The sequence below is a fragment of the Lolium perenne genome, chromosome 3 (genome assembly GCF_019359855.2).
Source record: "Lolium perenne isolate Kyuss_39 chromosome 3, Kyuss_2.0, whole genome shotgun sequence".
Lineage (NCBI taxonomy): Eukaryota > Viridiplantae > Streptophyta > Magnoliopsida > Poales > Poaceae > Lolium > Lolium perenne.
This window is the reverse complement of record NC_067246.2, coordinates 233,256,410-233,279,878: the sequence shown is the minus strand read 5'-3', so window position 1 is coordinate 233,279,878 and position 23,469 is coordinate 233,256,410. Positions and strand designations below refer to the sequence as shown.

At 44.0% G+C, this 23,469-nt stretch overlaps 2 protein-coding genes across 4 annotated transcripts; both read right to left on the bottom strand.

The window, feature by feature from the left end:
* Window positions 1-329: 329 nt before the first annotated feature.
* LOC127343695 (uncharacterized) lies at window positions 330-7,168 on the bottom strand. Of its 2 annotated transcripts, none has more exons than XM_051369883.2 (9): window positions 7,097-7,168; window positions 6,908-6,976; window positions 4,946-5,201; window positions 4,600-4,837; window positions 4,332-4,522; window positions 3,058-3,293; window positions 2,594-2,837; window positions 2,416-2,523; window positions 330-1,031 (listed from the first exon to the last, which is right to left on the bottom strand). In XM_051369883.2, exons 3-9 carry the CDS (start codon window positions 5,162-5,164, stop codon window positions 909-911), a joined length of 1,359 nt encoding a protein of 452 aa, XP_051225843.1. In that variant the 5' UTR covers window positions 5,165-5,201; window positions 6,908-6,976; window positions 7,097-7,168; the 3' UTR covers window positions 330-908. The 2 variants fall into 2 exon arrangements, with proteins under 2 accessions (XP_051225843.1, XP_051225842.1); XM_051369882.2 differs by having other exon boundaries at window positions 4,946-5,403; window positions 7,097-7,148.
* A 2,729-nt stretch (window positions 7,169-9,897) lies between these two features.
* On the bottom strand, window positions 9,898-19,443 carry LOC127343694 (uncharacterized). Of its 2 annotated transcripts, none has more exons than XM_051369881.2 (9): window positions 19,114-19,443; window positions 18,928-19,003; window positions 13,065-13,104; window positions 12,750-12,808; window positions 12,510-12,547; window positions 11,044-11,107; window positions 10,874-10,927; window positions 10,280-10,350; window positions 9,898-10,203 (listed from the first exon to the last, which is right to left on the bottom strand). In XM_051369881.2, the coding sequence occupies exons 1-8, from the start codon at window positions 19,317-19,319 to the stop codon at window positions 10,282-10,284; spliced, it is 606 nt and encodes a 201-aa protein (XP_051225841.1). In that variant the 5' UTR covers window positions 19,320-19,443; the 3' UTR covers window positions 9,898-10,203; window positions 10,280-10,281. The 2 variants fall into 2 exon arrangements, with proteins under 2 accessions (XP_051225841.1, XP_051225839.1); XM_051369879.2 differs by having other exon boundaries at window positions 10,280-10,381; window positions 19,114-19,440.
* Between the last annotated feature and the right edge of the window lie 4,026 nt (window positions 19,444-23,469).

Here is a 23,469-nt window from a genome sequence, read left to right as displayed (position 1 = left end):
ATAGTACTGCTAAAATCTCACTTCCAACTTCAAAACAGACGGAAATAGTCGGTCTAGATTATGAAATGATAATGATATATAAGTTGATTCGAAACTATAGTTTGCATATAAAATGCAAACAAAACCAAGCTCCCATGATTCACATTCCGACCGAGATATTCTTCCACATGCACACTTGCAAGTTCAGAACACATAGGTCCTATTGATTATGTGTTCCACGTTTTCCTACAGGACTAGAGAAGATTATCCGCCCTGGAGAATAGTAATGAGTAACAATAAGCAAAATGATTGCATGATCCACATAGCACAAATTTGCAACAACCAACAACACAGGAAACATATATGGCATATCTCTGTCTCCGTATATGGTGATTCTCTAATACATAAATTATCAAGTGTCCACAATGTCAGACCTGCAGCTGAACATGAACAGCAAAGACAGTTTTGGACACGATGATTTTGTGCTGCGATCAACAACTTGCACCTTTTCTCATAACTCAAGATCATATATTTAAGTGGCATGCCCTGAGCTGCTACTAATCGTGCCACCCCACGACCGCTCAGTCATGGCCAAGATCCGATACACGTCTGTGACCTCGTGCCATCCCACGACACAACATGTGCACCTGACTAACTACTCGGTCAGCTCAAGAACCTCAACAAACTGACAGTTATTCAACTAAACTGAGACTTAACTGAATAAATAACAATTGGCTAACTGAGAGATAAAAACTGACACTAGCCTAAAACATGTAAGTGTTTGATCGTCAGGATTATAAGCAACACACAAGTCCCATATTGCAACTTATGTTCCACACACAAGGTTGCACGTCCAGAGATGATTGTTTGTATTTATAATTATAAAGTGAAGACATGCTCATCATGGATTGATTTTTAGATGTTTGTCACTATGGTGTCACTGCTCCACTTTGGTCTTGTGTTGCAGGAAGGTGTCTATCCCCCGTGCAGCTCAGAACATCCGGAGTTCTTCTCAATTTTGGTCCATGCCCCAGGCGCTTTGGCCTTATATCCTATTAACAATTGAAATGTCATGCACTCGAGTTTATAACAAAAAAAATACTCATAATATTAAAAATCCTACAAGTGAAGGAGATACTCTCTCGTGATCCATGATTTTCCATTATAACTAGGAGCCCCTTTTGCATCTTTTTAAATATGAAAAATGCTGGCAGCCAGATTACTGAGAAAATTACTGGAAACTGGCCAGGATTAATCACAAAGTCAGCAAATTCGAGATGTCTCTGTGCATTACTTTGCCGCCATATTTGTGGGTCCTTCATGCAAACTTCTGGAAGTGATCAGACTATAAGTTGTTCTAACTCTAGTTTGACCTTAACAAGTGTCGAGAGACATATTTGCAAGTGATTCCGCCAAAAAAAAAGTATGCTATAGGATTTTGAGTTAAAAGGAATAAATTTATGAACCAAATCACCACCAAGTGCAACCAGGCTTACTCAGACAACTTAACCAAATGGAGAAAGTAATGAGTGTCTACATACATGCACTGGCGGACCTTCGGCTGGGCCAACCTGGGCCATGGCCCCCCCAGCAAAACTGAAAGTTAACTATTACCATTAGTAGTTTTTGGAATACACCCTATTCTATCTTGGACTTGCAGCGATGAGCATGTTTTCAACGGCCTGGAAGTCTGGAACACCAGACTGGTTTTTCTAGGTGGAGATGATGGCCGCATGTGCTTTGGGTAGGATTCAGCATTGATTGACCCAACACTCACACGTCACAAATTTATTTAGCCTAGCTATATGCAAAAAAAACATTACCTATACGATAACTTAGACAAAACAGGGTGCAGTAGGTAGCAGAGTGGGATTTTCCTAGCAAGCCTAACATTTGCCAAAAAAATCCTTATGTTCTTTTTTCAAGTGCAACTCTATTTAGTATGTAATTTTACCCAAAAAAAATCCACATACAATTTAGAGTAGAAAAATAACCAAAAAATTACACGTGGGTGACCTGCTTCGGCCCCCCCTCAGTTTTTATTCAAGGTCCGCTACTGATACATGTATATATACTACATACCACTACATCAGCCCAGCGGATAACTGGTTAGACTCACATTTTCAGGGAGTAACTGCCTAACTGGGCACATACTTAAAGTATTTTGATTAAACCAATCAGTATCTATATTTGACCTGCTGTGATACATAAACCATATACGCATCTCTCTACTGATTGTCAACGCATGCCACTCTTTGGTTTCTCCAAACAAATACAGCATGGAAAGCTTAAATTGGATCCAAGATCATACAAAATGCATAAATCAGAACCTTGCCGTTCTATCCTTACTAACAAGGGATAAAAAGGCACACAACAGTAATGATGCACACCATTTAAAGTGCCCAGAAGACTTTCTGTTGAGCGATTGCAGGATACCTGGTCAAATATTGCTGTAGGGATGGCAAGTGTCGCCACTGCATTAGGAGCATCTACTATTCCAGATATTCTACCCTCACATGGACAGCATGATAGTAAAAGATAGACCTGCATATAACCCAAAGTTAAGAACTTCAGATAATGTTACAGGATGACAAATAATAACCATAGTGCCTACCTGCTCCTTGGAGTACCCAAATCTGGAAAGGTATTCAATGGCATTGAGAACTGCACGCTTGTAGGCAACTGATGCATCAAGGAAATGCTGTTTCCCAGACTCATCTACACTGATGCCCTCAAAGACTAACCATTCTGAAAAACGTGGCTCCACTGGACCTATCTCAAAGATAGGATTCACATGAAGTGCTGTCGGACCAACAGGAGTCAAGTATTCCTTCATCCCACCTCTTATAATCTCACACCTACACAAAACACGACAATTAGTGGAATTTCACAAGCACACCACAGAAGCAAATCCGGATGGTGTCAGGTTCTCTTGCATTAATGGATCTGGTTTGTTGTGACTGATTTTTTGGGTCCACCCCTGGAACAAGAGGTCCAGTCGACAACCATGAGATACCAGGTGCATTTATAGATATAATACAAGTATTGAAAAGTGTAGAGAAGAACGAAGGCCGTTACTTTAGCTCAAGGAATCCACTCATTTCTATTGCTCCACAAAATGAGACTTCGCCATCACCTTGGGAGAAGTGCATATCACCAGTACTCAAATTTGCTCCTTCAACAAATACTGGTAGATAAACTTTGGAACCTCTGCTTAGATTCTTAATGTCACAGTTCCCCCCGTTCTCTCTTCCAGGAATAGTTCTTGCTGCTTCATTTGCAATCTTTTGCCATTCAGCGGTCCCTTCTTCAATCTGCACACGTTATATGCATTGTCAACAATAGCTCTTAACAATACAGATTCTAAACAGAATATCAATGCACATGTGGCTTGAGGTTGTTCAGAGCCTGCCGCTGAATCTTATTTCCCTGTCTCGAAATTTACATCTTCCAGAGTATGTTCAGTTTATCTGGTCAGTCTATCTATGCAGTTGTGATAATTTTGGTGGGATTTTTCCTATCTACGCTCCTGCAGTATGGGAGCTTACAGTATCTCACAAACCAATATTTTCTTCTGGCTCGTGGCTAATGATAGGCGCCAGTAGAAGGGGTCAGGTTGATGGTGGTGTCAGTTTTTTAACTATTCCCCACTTATTCTTTGACGGTGTGGTGAGTACAAACTTGGCGCGGTGTTTAATAGTGATTGACTCATGTAGCTTGGCTGTTTTATGGAGTTTACAGAAGCTAAAGAAGCATGTCTGTTTTCAGGGGTGCTGCTGGAGGAGCATACTGCACGGATGAACCTGATGCAGTGATGGGATATTCCATCCAAGGATACACAATCTCAGCTGATAGAACGCTGTATTTCGCGAGTGGAGAAGGGAGGTGAACTAATGAGGATCACCTGGGGGATCAAACGGAACACCGAAGATGATTTGGGTCCCGGGCGAGAAAGTTAAACTTTATGTAGCTGTGTATGCACATGTCTCTGTTCACTATCCGACAAAAACATTTAGCAGTAGAAAAAATATGTTACTTTTAGTTTTTTTCAACGGTGTCTGTATACACCTTAAACTTCGATCCGGGGCAGATAAATCCCTCTGCCTGAGATCCATCACATTGTAAAACTCATGCTGGTTTCATTAATGCAAAGAAGACGGAGGATCAACCCTGTCTTTCTAACACAAATACCTTATATCTCCTATATCAACATATATGTGTGCAAAATTGTTGCACTGGAATTCTGGGCCACATAAGAAATATAACCTAATTTATAAATACTGCAACTAATGTTTCATTTTAACCTTGGAGTTGGAGTTAAAGTGAAACATTAATCAGGCAGTGGGTCATACCTTTCCAAGTAAGCAGTTTTTGGAGGTTGGTAAGTTAGCGAGGGGCCTCTGTTGTAGAACTTCACACAGTTTCAGAGACTCATGACCTGTCTCAGTCAATTTCCTTTCCCTTTCATTCCATATATTAAGAAGTTCGACTGATGGTGCAGTTCCGACTATACCAGGATGAGTTAAACCTGGAAACCTAACGCCTGGTATACAAAAAATGGAGCTGTTGAATGATCTAAAGTTGAAACGTTTCATTCAGAGAAATAGTAAGAACTCTTACCAGGTATCTGAGGGGAGTATGCATAAATTCCTTCAAAATACCAAATGGCTTTTCTTGCACTTGGGAAGTGGTCAGTTAAGAATCCACCTCCATTTTCCCTTTCGAATATTCCAGTATAACCCCACTCATCACCAGGAAGCGGACCGAGATTGCAGATCTCTACCGCAAGAAGATCACCGGGTGAAGCTGGAACCCCTTCAGCATCAACTACTCTAAACGGGCCACTAAGATAATGAGTCTGTAGAAAATCTATATTCAGTTTGGCACCAGCCTTGTCTTAATAACAATATTACAATAAAGAAAACACCAAACAAATTCTCTTCCAGGAAGAAAAATGTCTACTTACAATTGTGAGGTCCAGAAACTTGATATCATCTGCAGAGTCATCATCTTTCACCCGTCCTCCAGTCCAATCGACCATCTCAACACGGAATAATTCCCCTTCAGTTACATCAGCAACAGGAGGGATATCTGGATGCCAGCGGTTATGGAGATGAACCTTTTGTTCCCAAGGCTTCTTTTTCACATCTATGGGCACTACAAGTCTGGGAGTCAGGGGAGCCATACTTTGTCCCTCTTTTCTGATTCCTTCCCTTTGACCACTGAAAATACAACTTCTAATATCAAAGGCTATGTTTTAGCTGGAGGTCTCGATCTTGCTGTGTGTGAATAAGTGTGTTCTTTTGCACTAATAGTCGTCGTGGATTGACTCGGACTTATAGAAGATGAAACTTCAGAGCTTCACCCTTTTGTAAGCTTAGTGCATCTTACCATGGTACGTATCAACTTCAACAATGAGCCACACTGAAGCCAAACGAGCAGAGAAAAATACAAGCAAGACACTTAGATACACATCCACTTTGAAAGCACATTGACATATGAACGGTGATGCTTCCAAGAACTAGACACATTTTTACCTAGCAATAATACTGAAGGCTCAGGAGTGATTAATAACTCATAACTGGGTCACCATCAAGAAAGAATATTACTGTTGGTCCCTCAAAGTCTCAAACCCCTGATAGGTCTTCCAGAGCTAAGGTGAGATATTTTCTGGGCCAAAGCAATACCAACTACTTGGGTTGTCTTATACTTGGGCCAGAGCTAAGGTGATGCATTCAAGAACTAGACAAAATTTTACCTAGCAATAACAGTGAATGCTCAGGAGTGATTAATAGTTCATAACTGGGTCACCATCAAGTAAGAATATTGCTGTTGGTACCTCAGATCCCTTATAGGCCATCCAGAGCTAAGGTGAGATAATTTCTGGGCCAAAGCAGTACCAACTACTTGGGTTGTCTTATCCGTTTGGATGTTTGTATTGGCAGGCTTGGCATTGCATATTAATATCCTGAGATATTTGCATAGAGATCAATGCCAATATTTCTGTTTGGATGTTCAGATATTTGGTACCTAGAATTGATATCCTAGTTGAATGTCAGATCATGTTTGGATGGTCAATGTGATTGCATTTGTATGAGAGTATGATCATGGTACATGTTTGAAAACGATTTCTTATGTAACTTCTGAATATATTTGAATGATTATATGACATAACAAATAATACAAGGCAAAGAAAATATTATATAAATTTGGCACATCATCTTATAACCTCAAACAGATATGGAAAATGGAGTGAAAAATGTACCCAACTGCCACAACATTGTGGTGATCTAGACACCAATCATACATAGTGGCGGATCCATGTCTAGGCTGTGGGGTCAGCTGACCGCACAGCTTTCTAGCAAACCCTTTTGAGACTAGTGATTACTCATATGAAAAAAATCTAAAAACTAGGCAAAACCAGTGATAATCAAGGCTCTGAAGTCTGAACCCACAGCTTTGTCAGTCTGCCTCCGCCACTGATCATAAGTATACTGAGGACAGTTCATAGGAGCAACAATATTCTCATGCGTGCAAGCAAATGGAGCGAAAAGGTTCACAGCACATTATAGTCTCATACACAATATTGCAACATATAAGTTCTTAGGATATCTAGCGGAGATGGCACTCCCCGGTGGGGAGCAGACCCGTTGCCAAGTTCTCAAAACAATAAGTACCAAACAATCACATAACCACAAGCATATGTGATATGAATCAAAGTCCACTCTTCTCATTCGACTGCTAGGCGCATGTAGTGGGTACGTATCTTTCATTTTTTATTTACTTCAACTTCTTTGTATGCAATTTTGTACACTCTACTGGAAACCTGCATAGGAGGTTACATGGATACAGCACGATGGTTGATTTATTTGTTTCGATGTCTTTCTATATTTACCAACATGGGAGTGCAGAAATCATGGCAGCATACCTGCTCTCTACGCCGGAAGGTAGGGATGGAGCTCGCCCCGGTCCTGCAAAGTGGTGGAGCTCGCCCGACCTGCAGAGAAGCAAATAGTGAGATGAGGCGGCCGGCATGGGCGGGGAGAGGGAGGGCGGGGTGGAGGGCAAGGGCGCCGGTGGAGGGTGAGGCCGGGGAAGGGGACGCCGACGGATTTACCTGCGCCGGCGCTTGATTTGCTTGGGCGGTAGAGCTGGCTAGGTCGCCTCGGGTTTGGGAAGAGACGCTCCAGCCTCCAGCTCCGCTCGATACCCAGCGATGATCCGCCCGAGTGTGCCGGGCGTTGGCCAGTATTGTCGCGACTCGCGAGCCCCCTTCCAGCCTCTGGCCTGAACATCGCAGTGAATCCGAAAAATATGCCCTATGGGATAAAAAAAAAAAAGTTGACCATTGGGGGAATGATCCCTCCCTTGGCTATACCTTGTTAGGTAGGATGAGACTTTCCCGGTTTATTCGCTCCTGCAGCGAAATTACCGCGCATGGGGCAATCGAACCCGGGTGGACTGGTTGCGCACTCGCTTGCCTTGCCACTGAGCTAGAACTCAGTTCTCTACCCTACGGGATAAAAAGTGAGCTTTATTACTTCCCCATCAAAAAACTTACATCCCAATGTAAGGAAAAAAAATGTACAGCCGTTCAAGTATTCTTCTTCAGCGAAGTGCTGCCAGATCTTCGAGGTTTTCTCACGCTTCTTGGAGCCGGTGGTGGTGGAGGTGCCGGCACAAGTGGAAGAATTTTGAGAAGAATTTGCATATGGAGGTGTATAGTTGATGTGGTCGTTGTCACGGTTGGGAGAAGTGGCGTAGGATGCATGTTGGGGGTGTTTCAACCCTCAACTATTCCATACATAAGAGATACTGGTTGAGATCATCATGTTTGAGTGTGGAAAATAAGAGGATTGTTTGAGTATGGAGAATGAGAGGGGTGGCATTGAAAGGAATCGTATGCCGCACCTAGAGGGGGGTGATTAGGTGCTACCCAATTTTTATTTCTTTTAAAATTTAGGCTTGACACAAAGGTAAATTATCTAGATATGCAACTATGTGAATTTACCTAGATGATAAGTTATACAACTAAGCAAGATATAGCTAGACAAGATATAAAGGTGCAATCAAGGATAGAGGTAACCGAGAGTGGAGCACGCGGAGACACAGGGATGATTCCCGTAGTTCATTCCTTTTGAGGGGAAGTGCGTCTACGTTGGAGGGGTGTGATCGCGACAAAAGCCTAACCAACGCCACGAATTCCTCACCCTGTGAGCAACGCCACAAAGGCCTAACCCACTTGTCCACTAAGGGGTTTCCTCAAGGCGGAAACCGGGTTGCAAGGTTCTTGGAGCACACATCCACAACTGAACCGGAGGCTTCCAATAGCTGTAACAACACAACAACAAGAATAAGAACAAATCAATCATAAACAATTAGGGTTTCCAAATAGAACACTAGCAAAGGGGCCCTCGATCACTTTGGTGAAGATGTAGATCCAGGTCTTCTCCTTCGATTCTCCAAAGATCAAGGGCTTTGGAAGGTTGGAGGAGGAGACCTAGTGATTCTTGTGGCTCAACAATGGTGAGATCTTCTTTTTGGGACGAGCAGCCTCCTCCATTGGGGAAGGGGCTATTTATATGAGTAGATACTTCAGATCTGACTGTTGTGGACGTTTTTGTGTAAAACCAGAAGTACCAGTCCCCAACGGCCGGAAGTACTAGCTGGATTCCTTCTCCCGCTAAATTGATGTTGTTGTCGACGCAGGCGGAACAAGGGCGGTAGTACCGGCCAAGTTCCGACCTACTTCCGAAATTGTGGAATTCGCTGCTGGAAAACATCTGCATCTAAAATGGCATTTCCAGAAGTAGGACCGGAAGTAGGGTGGTAGCCGGTACTGCCGCGGTCAACTTCCGCCTGTGGCCTTCTCACTGTGCTGGCGCTGCTAACAGAAGAATTTGGGCGGTAGTTCCGCTAGGTAAGGCCGGAACTTCCACCCGTAGCAAAAACACAGCAGCTACTTCAATTTGAGTGATCTATCCAGCACAAAAATGTGTAGCATCTTTCTATGTACCTGTATACATCAACACACATAAACTTGTACCTGTGTTGACATCAAACACACAAAAGCCAAAAGGGCAGGAAATGTTCTTTGAAATACCCCATTTTTGGTGTTTGATGATGACACATGTATTTGCAAGGAATAAGCAATTTAAGCAACCGGTATATGTAAGATATACATGAGCTCCCCCTAGATGTGTGCATGTATGAAGTTTTCCTTTGAATGCAAAGTCACACATACTAGAATCAATACTCCCCCTACATCTTGCAACCATCATACAAAGGTACATGCAATAATATGTATCACAAGCCTAGATGACACATGTATCATAAACAAAATAAGAACTAGGCTTGAGATAGATCATACAACAGGCATAGATAACCCATAATAACCGATGTCTCACGTAAGGAGTTTACCACATACATAAATAAGGTTCACAAACCATATAGCATCTACGAACGGAGTTCAACAACACATAGCAAATAAAATGAGTTCACAAACAATAAGAACCAAAAAAAGCACGAGCTTGTGACTCCCCCTAAGAAAGCACGAGCTTGTATCCTCGCTTTTGTGCATCTTCCAACCTAAAATACTAAATGTACATATTTTTATATCTATACTTCTTTTTTTTGCAACGACACCTGCTATTGCACGACATTGCTTTCATTAAGGTATAACTATACAGTTTTCAAAAGATGTAAAATCAACCTGATTACCTGAGACATAAGAATTTATTCCGTTGAGCTAGAAATAGTGCCCCTTAGGAAAATTAATGCTTACATGTCCGATAAAATTTACACTAGAAACATCAAATTACATTATAAGTGGGATTTAGGTGGGATTCCACTTGACACCTTATGCACGAGAAACAAAAAGTGGCGACAGTAATCGGAGAAAGGTTAACACAGGTCACAGGGCGCAATCACAGTTTACAGTAGGATAGTTCATGATGCTGAGCACATAGAAATGTCATTACAGGGTAAGTTTACAACAGACCCATGAGGATGACAGAATTGTTTTGCAATCGGTGTAGTTATCAACTGATACCACATCATAGATAAAACTATCTAAAAGGGAAAAAAGATGGAAACGTCAGAAAACATCAGGCAAATATACTTCCTCTTCCGTTACCTAAGGGCACACAGTTCTTTCACAACTCATTTCCTTGGCTCCTGAAACTTGATTGGTATTTGTGCCATCTGAGGCTGATGCCTCCTGACCTGTGATGGATGATGCAGAGTAATGTAATATGTGCCAATACCCAGTGCTTATATTTGAAATGGTTAAAATCAGTACCTTCACACCAGCCATTGATAATAACTTGTGAGAAGCGACATAAACATGATCTGAGTTATCGATCCTTTTCTCTACAAAATAGATGACTTCAGATACACCTGACTGGAAGAAAGATCAACACAATGGTTACAATTGAGTAGTCGATTGTCCGAATCACGTGAGCACATGCATAAGTTACTTCAAGACAAAATAGCACGAGTGATTATTAATTTAGGCATAAGGGAAAATAATAAATAAGTGAAATTCAAAACCAGTAATTTCATAGTGCAGAATTTACATGGAAATTATTTTGGTAAATTTAAGGGAAAATAGTGAATAAATGAAAACAGATGGCTGAAAGGTCATACCAGTAAATCGTTGAAAATGTAATATTTGCACAAATTGAATTAATAAACTTTAAATGCCAGAGCTTGCAGTGAATCAGAATGTTTCAATAAAGCGTGAAAAGATTATATACTAGAATAAACCTAGGTGGACATTTAGAGAGTGCTTCGTTAGAATTTAGAAATATCGAGAAACATTTAATGAAGAAAAAGTGAGATTTGAAAGCATTGCACCAATGCTTGAAATGCATGTGATCTTGTAAGAACTAACCTGGATGATTATCTTCGCACACTCATTGCAGGGGAACATGGTGACATATAGCTTCTGCAGTAGAAGGGAAACAATAAGGGATTCGTCTAAGATTCCTAAAGACCGGCCAGTGATGCTACTGAGTACTAAATACAAGATGGAGTAGGAGTAGGACAACAGAAAGACCAAACCTGTCCAGCTGCTGAAGCATGGTTTGTGTTTAAAATAGCATTAACTTCAGCATGAACAACATAGCTGCAAAGAGTAAAAGATTCTGGTTGTTAGAATTGAGCAGCATTTAGCAAATGCACTGAGATATAAGTACCTCATAATGCCATAACCAACGTTAGCGTTGCTACAAAATCAAGTAGAAATTTCAGATGGTGAAACATTTACTTGTTTGTAACTCGGACAAAATCACGCAGAAATTTCAAATGGTGGAACATTTACTTGTTTGTAACTCAGGGAATAAAGCCCAAATTTCTCAGAAAAAGGTTGGATGACAAAATAATGAGGTGGCAAGATAGGCAGATTAACAACTTTCCAAATGGCAAACCAGACAATCAAGCATGATGTAAATTGCTAACCAGCAGTGCAGCTATATTGCTTGAGATCAATTACTGTTTGCAGAAAATGAAGGGCCAGCTCCCTTCTTGATATAGCACAAAATAGAAAAGGCTATCAAGTGCAAGGCAGCAATGGCAATTTTTATTTGGGACATGAGCTCTTGTGAGATGCTCCTAATTACCACTTAGGAGGTAAGCGGAGAATTTAATCCTGGCCGGCTATTGATCAAGGTATTTTGGCCATATGAGCTCTCTAATTGTAGCAAGTTATCAGATGTATCCGCTCGAAATGATTTTTACTCCTCATAGATAAATTATTCTTATTTATTCAGAAAACTACTGCCATATGTAAACAAATACAAATTTTATATTTCATATCACATATTATGGTTTAGGATTAGGAGCTAGATATACGTACTGCAGATTTTCAGATCATAGATACATGATGATTTTTGTCACGTTAGGTTTGGTATGGTCCAGGCCCACATCTAGATAAATAAGAATCTATCTTGCACCGCACATACGGTGCAGAAACAAAATCATCAGATGTGAACTATTACCCTTTTTGGTACCTAGTAGAAGCACTCAAAGTTAACATATATCATCTACATATTCGTGCTAGTAATAATATAAAAATGAAACTGGTTATCTAAATTAAGTATGTACTCGTCTACTTTAGTTGCATTTAATTCATGTATTATTATTTGCATCCAACATGCTACCAGGTCAAAAAAATAGTCATTACTTTACACTTCTGAAAGGTAGAAAAAGGAAAGAAAATAGATTGATCTGAAGACTTTAGTTTGCAGCACAGGTGATATCCCTTTTATCATTGTTCCATCATGAAAATATTTTTATTTCCTTGTTTTTACTTTCTACATGACCAGTAAATATTAGTCAGTGGATCATGCAAAATTACTGGCCCATATTTGTTTGAGTATAGCTTAAAAATTCTCTTGGGAAATACCCAATTTATCAATATATAGGATTTTATTCAAGCTGCAATTCTTTTCTGCTCGTTAGATGTGCTTAAAGAGTTATGTCCTAAAATAGAAAGCAACAACCATTTGACTGAAGAGTTCATAACTTACGGATATTTTGTCTCCAATGGATCCCCTCTTGCAGATTTCTGTGGTAAGGAGGTAGGAAGAGATATATAAGAAACTATTGAATTCCAGCAAACATGGGAAAATAGTATTTGATTCAATATGGAATGAACATCACACTGGAATGCAAACTTACAGTAGAATCACTAGAGCTAATCATTGTTTCATATTACGGAATGGCACTCAATTTACATCCCTTCTAATTACAGCTTCAAAGAAAACTACCTTTGCCCAAGGAAGCTTATCATCCGAACAACCTCTTGGGAATCCATTGTAGCCAATACCTGGTTGTAAAAACATTGGAGTTATATTATCTACAGATGAGCCATTATGGCACTTGCCTATCACAACAATCCTTGTAATATGCTTATCAGAGCTACAACCAGCAATTAAGATGGGCTTTTGAATGAATTAAGTTGCAGATCATAAAACAGCCATGGGCTTCTTTGATGGCATTCAAAATAGATGCCTCAGATGTTAAAGTCCATTAAGATAAAAATCTGAATGGCTGAATCAGGTATTCTTGAGATTCAGTCTCACCTAGGATAATGCCTTCTTGGCTAACCAAGCATGCTCCAACCTGCATAAAATGGATTTTAGGTACAACAACAACAACAACAACAACCAAGCCTTTTAGTCCCAAACAAGTTGGGGTAGGCTAGAGTTGAAACCCATAAGATCTCGAAACCAAGTCATGGTTCCGGAACGTGGATAGCTAGTTAAAGAACGTAAAGTGTTTTTAGGGTTTTTCGTGGGGCAATGCCTCTCCACGTATCTCTTTATATATAGATCAGCTGTGTACATACAACGTACAATACATGACAGGTATAATACAACTAGACCTACTTTAACATCCCCCCTCAATCTGAACTTTTACTCTGTACAAGATTCAGATTGGTACTAAATCGGTCTAGCATCTGTCGAGTAGCTGGTTTAGTGAACACATCAGCTAGCTGATCACCAGAAGAGATGAATCTGACCTGAAGAGCTCCAGACGCCACGCGCTCACGCACAAAATGGAAATCGATCTCAATGTGCTTGGTCCTTGCATGAAACACTGGATTAGCGGTCAGATAGGTTGCCCCTAAATTATCACACCACAATATGGGGATGCGCTGCCGAGATACTCCCAACTCCTTGAGGAGAGACTCTATCCAAATAGCTTCAGCAGCGCCATTTGCCAATGCTTTGTATTCTGCCTCAGTACTGGACCTTGAGACAGTAGGCTGTTTCTTCGAACTCCAAGAGATGAGATTCGGACCAACAAAGATGGCATAGCCCCCTGTGGATCGACGATCATCCACGCATCCTGCCCAATCCGCATCAGTGAAGACACTAATACCAGTCGAGGCCGACTTGCGAAACAGCAATCCTGTATTCAGCGTGCCCTTAACATAACGCAAGATGCGCTTGACTGATTCCCAATGAACATCGATCGGGTGTGACAAGAAGCGACAGACCTTGTTGACCGCAAATGATATATCTGGTCGGGTGAGAGTCAAATCTTTGAAGGCCTCCAACAACACTGCGGTATCGGTGAGAATCCTCAACACCTAAAGGAGTACCAGATGCACGAGAAAGATGTTCCGTCACATTCAGCGGCGTTGAAGTGGGTCGACAATTCTCCATACTCACACGGTGCAAAAGATCCAATGCATACTTCCGTTGAGTGACAGTCATCCCCCCAGAATTGTAGGACGCTTCAAGACCCAAGAAATACTCGAGTGCACCAAGATCCTTGATAGGAAAACTAGCGACAAGGGCACGCACAAGGCTATCAACCACCCCTGGAGTAGAACCAGCAATGACAATATCATCGACATACACCAGCATATAGACCTGTACACCATCCCGAGAAAGTGAACAACGAAGTATCGGCCTTCGACGAGACAAAACCCAGATACGCAAGAGAGCACTCGGGCGAGCATACCAAGCACGCGGAGGCGCCGGACCATAGAGAGCCCGCGTAGCTTGCACACGTAAGAGGGGTATCGCTCATCCTCAAAACCGGGCGGTGGTGCATATACACATCTTGAGACGAGAAAACCATGAAGGAATGCATTGCGACATCAATCGACGGAGACTCCATCCACGAGACAACGCAAGGGAGAGAACCGATCGCAGTGGCTGGCTTGGACGACGGTGAACGTATCACCATAATCGATGCCATGTCGCCGAGTGAAGCCCCTAGCGACAAGTCCTGGCCTTATGTTTGTCAATAGAACCATCGGCCGATGTTTGGTCTTGAAAATCCACTTGCGGCCGACAATGTTAACGCCGGGCGGTCGAGGAACCAAGACCCATGTCTTGGTATGATGAAGCGCAGCCACCTCATCGGCCATGGCAGCCCGCCAAGCGGTCTCGCGAAGTGCATCGCGATGAGACACGGGCGCGGCAAAGAAAGCACGCCGACCAATGTCATAACGGACGGTGCCATCGGTGTATGTCTTCTCTCGACGAGTGTTGTCACGAGCTCGCGTGACCATGGCGTGTCTGGAGCAGCCGCAGCGTCGCGGTCGAGGAAGCGGAAGGCCCTCAACGGCGGCGACGCCGGCTGATCGGTCTTGGATGGCGCCTCGGGCGGAGAGGAGACGCGGGCGTGGAGCATGCCGGCCCTTCGCATGACGGAGAGCGGACGTCGTGGGACCGGCGGACGGGTGCTCGGCATGCGGCGCTGCATGCGGCATCGGAGCTCGCGCCTCCGCATGCACGTCGATCACCGGGGCGGGCATGGCGGGCACCGCCCTATGCACGTCATTTCTGCACACAAAAACTACCGGGCACATTAAGCGGCAAATGAGATAAGTCATATTTGCGCATACAATCACTCGTAACCGGTTCATCGGAGGGAAAGCGAAATCGCATGTTTCAAAGAGGAGACATCGACGGTAACAAGGAGTGGAGTAAGGGAAAACGGACTCATCGAAACGACATCACGGGAAATATAAATACGGCCCGTGGAGCGGTCAAGACACTTGTACCCCTTGTGCATTGGGCTATACCCTAAGAAGACACACATCGTGGATCGGAAAGACAACTTGCGAGTATTGTACTTCGCAAGCTAGGCCAACAAGCGCATCCAAAAACACGGAGAAAGGTGTAGTTGGGCTGGACTTTGAGAAGACGAAAGAGAGGGGTATCTTCTTTGTAGCACAGGTGTAGGCATGCGATTAATGAGGTAGCAAGCGGTAAGAAAAGCTTCATCCCAATACCGAAGTGGAAGGGAGGAGTGCGCAAGCAATGCAAGGCCGGTTTCCACCAGGATGGCGATGCTTGCGCTCAGCAATCCCATTCTGGCTGCGATGTGTGAGGACACGAGACGCGATGGGAGATGCCAAGACAGCTGAAATAAGCGTGCACATGATACTCACCACCCCAATCCGATGAACGGCTTTGATTTTGGTGTTCAAGCTGCGCTGGAATGTGTAGAAGACATGCTCAACATCGGACTTATGCTTGAGAAGATAAATCCGGCAAAAACGGGAATAGTCATCGACAAAGCTAACATAATATTTATACCCTCCCGAGGATGCAATAGCTGGACCCCATACATCCGAATGAATTAACTCAAGAGGTGCGGTAGAAAGACGATGAGAATTATTATACGACAATTGTCGACTTTTAGCACACCGACAAGCATCACAAACCAAGTCTCGATTATTGGAGGAACAAACTAAATCATTTTGCCTAACAATAGCTTGAACGACATTATTGGTGGGATGACCAAGGCAGCGATGCCAATGAGGTGAAGGAGTCTTCACACCGGAGAGTGCTCGGCGTGACGATGGAGGAAGAACTCGACCAAAGGGAACGGGGTACAGATCGTCTTTGCTTCTACCGTGGAGCAGAATTTTCTTCGTGACCTTGTCCTTTACAAGGAAAAAGAATTTATGAAACTCAACAAAAACATTATTGTCGGAAACAAGGCGATAAAGCGAAAGGAGATGATTATGAATGTGTGGAACACGCGAGGATATTATTCGGTTCGGCGATGAACCGAGTAAAGACGAATGACCAATATGCGAAATAGACAAACACTGCACCGTTGGCCACTTGAACTTGGTCCTTCCCGTGGTAGCGATCATGAACATGGAGGCGCTCGAGATCACTTGTCGAGGTGATCGGAGGCACCGAGTCGAGGTGCCGATCTTGCTCGATGGAGGATGTCGATGCGAGTTGCCGGTGCGGCGCCGGATCATAGCGCTGCGGCGATCACTCGCGTCATGCCCCGGATGTCACAAATGCGCACTGGGGGCGCCACTGCGACGTCCTCCTCCATTGCGGCCACTATTGCCGCCATTGCCGTCGTTGCGTCGACGGTCTTGGCCACCTCCACCGTGACCGCCGGATCCCTGTCCGTTGCCTCCTTGGACGGGGGCCATGCTGTCCCCTGCGAGCCACCACCCGCGGGACGACCACCGCCGGGCGAGACGAGTCGCCCGCGCGCCACCGAGTTGTTGAAGTAGGGGCGAGACGCGGCGTTAGCCGAGGATGTCCAGTCCTCGGGATCCGCCTGCTGCTTCTGCTTCCGAAGGCCCTCATAGTTGAGGACGGTCTTGTAGAACATGGCCGGCGTGACGGCGTGGTCGCGAAGTCCATGGACGCCGCGATCGGATTGAACGCAAAGTGCCCAACCCGGTAAGCATGTAGTCGATGATCTCGTCATCGCGGAGAGAACCGGCGGCGGCCATGGCGTCGGCGAGGGCCTTCACCTTCGCATGTACTCGGCGGCGGACTTGTCTCCCTTCTTCGGTCCTTGGATCTCGCGCCGAAGGGCACGGATGCGGCGCGGTTCTCGGCGGAAAACATGGCGTGGACGGCGGTCCGAGCCGCCTCGGCCGTTGTACGGCCGATGAGCTGGGCGAGACTTCCTCATGCATCGACCCGAGGAGGTGGCCGAGGGACGCGCTGGTCCAGGGTCCACCACGTGCATATGCCGGGTTGGGAACGTCGCGCGCGGCGTCGCTGTGCCTTCCGGATGGTGCGCGGCGGTGCGAGGCCGAGCCGTCGAGGAAGCCGTGTAAACGATGCACCGGCGAGGTTGGGAAGGGCGAGAGCCTTCCACGGCATGAAGTTCGGCCATTCGAGCGAATGGCGATGGCGGAAAGCCAGGACGGCAGCGTGTCGAACGGCGGCGTGACAACGAGGGCCGCGACGGCGGTGGGTAAACTAGCGGCCGGAGGAGGTCGTCGCGCAAGGCTTGAGGAAGGCTGCGAAGCCATCGCAGCGGCGGCGGCGAGCGAGATCGCGGCGGCGGCTGCGGACTAGGCGCGGCGGCGGCTAGCTAGGGTTTGGCTAGCGGCGGCGGCGAAGGAGCACAAGGCTCTGATACCAAGTTAAAGAACGTAAAGTGTTTTTAGGGTTTTTCGTGGGGCAATGCCTCTCCACGTATCTCTTTATATATAGATCAGCTGTGTACATACAACGTACAATACATGACAGGTATAATACAACTAGACCTACTTTAACATAGCTAACTTCCACGCACCCCTATCCATGGCTAAATCTTTGTCGATATTCCAAACCTTCAGGTCTCTCTTAACGGACTCCTCCCATGTCAAGTTTGGTCTAACATAAGTGGCAGAATAAAGAACCTTACATGACTTTCTACTTGCTACATTATGTGAAGACTTATTTTTAGGTCACATTCACTGTATAAAAAGATGTCAAAACAAACTTCATTCAATACCATCAACGGAGCCTCCAAATATCCCTGATATTTTATGCTTTATCTGAGAAGCTTTGAAGCACCATAATAGTTTTAGTTTAAGCAGATTAATCAATTATTCTTTAGATCCACCTAGAACGTGATCAACTGATTTTGTGCAGTGTCTCAGTTATCCAACAGCCCGCCCTTACCATGACCACTATGCCTTCCAAATCCAACCTCACATCTGTCCGCAGCCCACGGCTCATTGTGCCCGGCAGCCAGTGCCACCAGATAAAGAGTGCCCCAACCCCCATCTCCCATCCATTTTTCAATGTTGCCACATCGTAGTTCACTAGAGTGAGTTTGACGCCAAATGTGGTGTTTTTTATAGCAAGTGATTGCCTAATTGCAAAAATGTCATTCTGTTGCAACAGATAAAATAGTTTGTTTATCACATTCAGATATGAGAACCAGCATATGCTGAAAATTGGTATTTTCTTCTATGCTACACCTGACTTCTGGCTACACCTTGCAGGAGGGTGTGCTATGAGCTGTGTTGCCTTTCTATTTGACCATTGGTTATATAAGGATATAACCATACAAATCTAAGTTTCAGTCTGCAACTACACTTTCAGTTATCTAACCGCAGTACGAGACTACCAGTCGCATTGGAATTTATACAAACAGTTCGAGCGCAAGCACCTATTTAAAGTTCAAGGCGGATGTTTTGACAGGCATCAACATTTATTTCACCTGCCGATTAGGATCCTTGGACCGCTCAGCCGAAAGGAATGCAATCGCCATGAAGTAGTCGTCCCACGAGATAAACCTGCAACAGAATCAGAAGCGCCTCAGAGGCAGAAATCTTCACCCATGCTTAGCAATAGCGGCAACAGGCGGCGAGGGGTAGTGAAAGAGGGTTGAGCGGCGAGAACTAACCCTTCCCTCTTGGTTATTTTGTAGTGGTCCTGCGCTGGTGGGCTCCTGGCGGTGGAGCCGTTCACGGTGAGTGGCTCGGCGCGCGGCGGGGGCGGCTGGGCATTGGTTGCCCTGTAGGAGGACAGGAAGCGCTGCGCGGCCACAGCGGCTACGGCTCCCGCGGCGGCCGAGAGGGACACTATGGCGAGATCCCTCGTCGAGGCCATCGCGCTGATGTGTACTCCGGTGCGGCGGCGCCGCTGGCTAGATCCGGTGGTCGCGGCCTATGAAACGCGGGAAATTTTTGGGGGCACTGTGGTTTGCCGCTTCTGTTGACTTCCCGGCAGTGCAAATGATATTTTTTTTCGAAGGAGAACTCGAATCACCAGCAACTGTTAGGTTTTGGGCCTTAGATAAGCCCAACTATATGGTCAACCAACACTGATAAGCCCAACTATATGGTCGACTTGTTAGCATAACCTTCAAAAAAAACTAGGATAACTATTGAATTAACTTTGTTGGGTGATTGGTTTTCCTAAATAATCCGGTCATCCAAATAATCATTGAATCAACCTTCCTAGTGAATAGCTAATCCTACTAGGGGTCAAGTCAAGTTCTTCATGGTGTCTATGTTATCAAAGTCAACAAAAGTTGACGCAGCTAGTCATGGTCAACTAGTCACAGAAAAGGTAGAAATAAAAAACAATGTAGAGAATAAGTCTAACTAAAAGAGACCCATAAAATAGGGAATGAATGTACGGGTTAGTTCACCATGAATATTCACCCTCTCACTCCTAGTCTATCATATATGCATAGACCAAATTTTAGTGCTTCTCCCACTTTCTTTATACCTCAAAGGCAGACTAAGTCTTTTGGTAATGACTCATAGCATATGCAAACCCCGAGTGGGGAATGCAACCATTCACTATCACTTCAATATAACTCAATGGGAGAGGCCTTCAAGGGACCTGACAAAAAACACTTAATGATGAGAAGACAAAGAGAGCATGATTGACATTACCTTAATTGATCCTAGCCGCTAGTCGAGGCACTCCATTCGTATAGATAAGGAAGCCTCGAGAAGGCATTGCCTTAAATGGTCTTACGCTAATCGTATCAATTATCATATTGCCTCTTATGTATGAGTAGGCCGTACTCTAGTAGACGGCCTAAATATTTAAAAACATCGATGTGTCAATTTCTCGATGAACAATTATTTTTTGCTTCAGATACCATACACACATCTCCTACTGATACAATAGTGCACTCGTTGTGTCATGCAAAAAGACATACACTTGGTGGTTCTAAACCCTCCCTCTTTCGCACGCCCTCAACAACAGTGTGCATATGCCCGCCCTCTTTCACACGCCTAGGATGATCACCTCGTCATAGATCTGAAAGAGAAACACCAATAACTATTAAAGAGACAAGAATAAACATACAAATCTGAATGAACAAGATAAAACGGGGGATGTAGATTTGATGAATAACACACCTGCAGATTGGGTTCAAGAGCCGTGCAAGATCCGATGTGGCTTTAAGGGCCTGACAAGCTAGGTCCGATGCGGCTTAGTGGCCCGGCAATATCCGGCGCGGCTATAAGATCCCGACAAGATCCGACCTTGGAGGTTGCCTACTAATTAATAGGGAATACAAGTGTTAAGAACTTGGCTGATTGTATATGGCATTTACGTGGAGAGGGGGAGTGCGACGGGCTAGGGATAAGTTGTGTGAGTGGAAAGTGAGGCTAGGATATCCTCTATATTGTGTAGAGAGTTGTATAAACAAAGTGGAAGTGGGGAGTGAAAAGTTGTAGCAAGTGTGAACAAGCTATATGGGTCGCACTTGCTAGAAAGGCCCATAATGGATATTCAACCACGGATTGGCTGAATTCCAACTCTAAGTTGTCAACCCAAAGTCATCATAGCTATACTCAACTGCTGCAACTAATTAAACGAATTGATCGAGAACACAAGATTTAAGTCTCTCACATAATATTGTTGGTTTCATTTTATATATCGGTACTACAGTGGAGACTATTAAGTTGAAATTTCACATATAACTCTATGTTACACTAGATTGCTACTTGAATAGTGGATTAGGCCTTCAACTGCAAATCTAGCTTCATATAAAGGTTTGATCAATACTAGGCTGTCGTAGGGCTTCCCCGTGAGTAGAGCTTATACCTCATACTTCATGACCTTTCATGAGTTTACTTGAGAGCATCAACTCTCATAGACTGCAATGTTTAATAGTCGGACTCATATACGTGTGTTCTTTAAAACATGTTCTGCATGACAACATCTCTACTTAAATAAGCCAGTTAGAACATATTAAGATAAAATTAGCCTACAATACAAATTAGGAATGCATTGTTGGAGATATGCCCAAGAGGCAATAATAAAAGTGGTTATTATATATCTTTATGTTTATGATAAATGTTTATATGCCATGCTATAATTGTATTAACCGAAACATTGATATATGTGTGATATATAAACAACAAAGAGTCCCTAGTATGCCTCTTAACTAGCTTGTTGATTAATGGATGATTAGTTTCATAATCATGAATATTAGATGTTATTAATAACAAGATTATATCATTGTATGAATGATGTAATGGACATACCCAAATTAAGCGTAGCATAAGATCACGTCATTAAGTTATTTGCTATAAGCTTTCGATACATAGTTACCTAGTCCTTATGACCATGAGATCATGTAAATCACTTATACCGGAAAGGTACATTGATTACATCAAACGCCACTGCGTAAATAGGTGGTTATAAAGGTGGGATTAAGTATCCGGAAAGTATAAGTTGAGGCATATGGATCAACAGTGGGATTTGTCCATCCCGATGACGGATAGATATACTCTGGGCCCTCACGGTGGAATGTCGTCTAATGTCTTGCAAGCATATGAATAAGTTCATAAGAGACCACATACCACGGTACGTGTAAAGAGTACTTGTCAGGAGGCGAGGTTGAACAAGGTATAGAGTGATACCGATGATCAAACCTCGGACAAGTAAAATATAGCGTGACAAAGGGAATTGGTATCGTATGTGAATGGTTCATTCGATCACTAAAGTCATCGTTGAATATGTGGGAGCCATTATGGATCTCCAGATCCCGCTATTGGTTATTGGTCGGAGAAAGTACTCAACCATGTCCGCATAGTTCACGAACCGTAGGGTGACACACTTAAGGTTTGATGTTGAAATGGTAGAACTTGAATATGGAATGGAGTTCGAATATTTGTTCGAAGTCCCGGATGAGATCCCGGACATCACGAGGAGTTCCGGAATGGCCCGGAGAATAAGATTCATATATAGGAAGTCATTTTATAAGATTTAAAATGATCCGGAAGGTTCTACGGAAGGTTCTAGAAGGTTCTAGAAAAATCCGGAAGAAACCACTTTGGAAGGCGGAGTCCCAAAGGGACTCCACCACCATGGCCGGCCAACCCTAAGGGGGAGGAGTGCCAAGTGGACTCCCCTAAGGGTGGCGGCCACCCCCTCCCAAGGAAGGGTGGGAATCCCACCTCTAGTGGGAGTCCTAGCTTGGGTAGGTTTCATGTGATATGGAAGGTTTTGGTTTGGGGTCTTATTCGAAGACTTGTAGACCAACTCTTGGGTGTTCCACCTATATAATGAGGGCCAAGGGGAGGGGGACAGCCACCCCAACACCACAAGGTGGCCGCACCCCTCAAGTGGCCGGCGCCCCCCTCTCCCCAAACCCTAGCCGTCTGATGTCTACGGGTGCTTCTATTCTTGTAGACAGTGTTGGGCCTCCAAGAGCAGAGGTTTGTAGAACAGCAGCAGGTTTCCCTTAAGTGGATCACCCAAGGTTTATCGAACTCAGGGAGGAAGAGTTCAAAGATATCCCTCTCATGCAACCCTGCAACCACAAAGCAAGAAGTCTCTTGTGTCCCCAACACACCTAATAGGTGCACTAGTTCGGCGAAGAGATAGTGAAATACAGGTGGTATGAATAAGTATGAGCAGTAGCAACGGCGCCAGAAAAGTGCTTTGCTGTCCAGGACTGGCGTGTGATGAATGGTGGTAATATTGCAGGCAGTAGAGATGCAGTAAAACAGTAAACAAGCAGTGATTGCAGTATTTGGAAACAAGGCCTAGGGATCATACTTTCACTAGTGGACACTCTCAACATTGATCACATAACAGAATAAATAGATAGATGCTAGACTCTACACTCTCTTGTTGGATGATGAACACCACTAACTGTGTAGGATTACACGAACCCTCAATGCCGGAGTTAACAAGCTCCACAATATTCGATGTTCATATTTAAATAACCTTAGAGTGCACAGCAGATCAACATAACCAAACCAAGTACTAACATAGCATGCACACT

Bases quoted from the DNA above. Each gene is read 5' to 3' on its own strand.
- LOC127343695 (XM_051369883.2), bottom strand. From the start codon at position 5,164: ATGGCTCCCCTGACTCCCAGACTTGTAGTGCCCATAGATGTGAAAAAG. The intron at 4,838-4,945 runs GTAAGTAGACAT...GATTTTCTACAG, and splicing joins AGTTTCTGGACCTCACAATT to ACTCATTATCTTAGTGGCCC. The intron at 2,838-3,057 runs GTAACGGCCTTC...TGTTTTGTGTAG, and splicing joins AGTGGATTCCTTGAGCTAAA to GTGTGAGATTATAAGAGGTG.
- LOC127343694 (XM_051369879.2), bottom strand. From the start codon at position 19,319: ATGGCCTCGACGAGGGATCTCGCCATAGTGTCCCTCTCGGCCGCCGCG. The intron at 10,928-11,043 runs GTTTGGTCTTTC...CTTCTACTGCAG, and splicing joins ATGCTTCAGCAGCTGGACAG to AAGCTATATGTCACCATGTT. The intron at 10,204-10,279 runs GTACTGATTTTA...CATCCATCACAG, and splicing joins TATCAATGGCTGGTGTGAAG to GTCAGGAGGCATCAGCCTCA.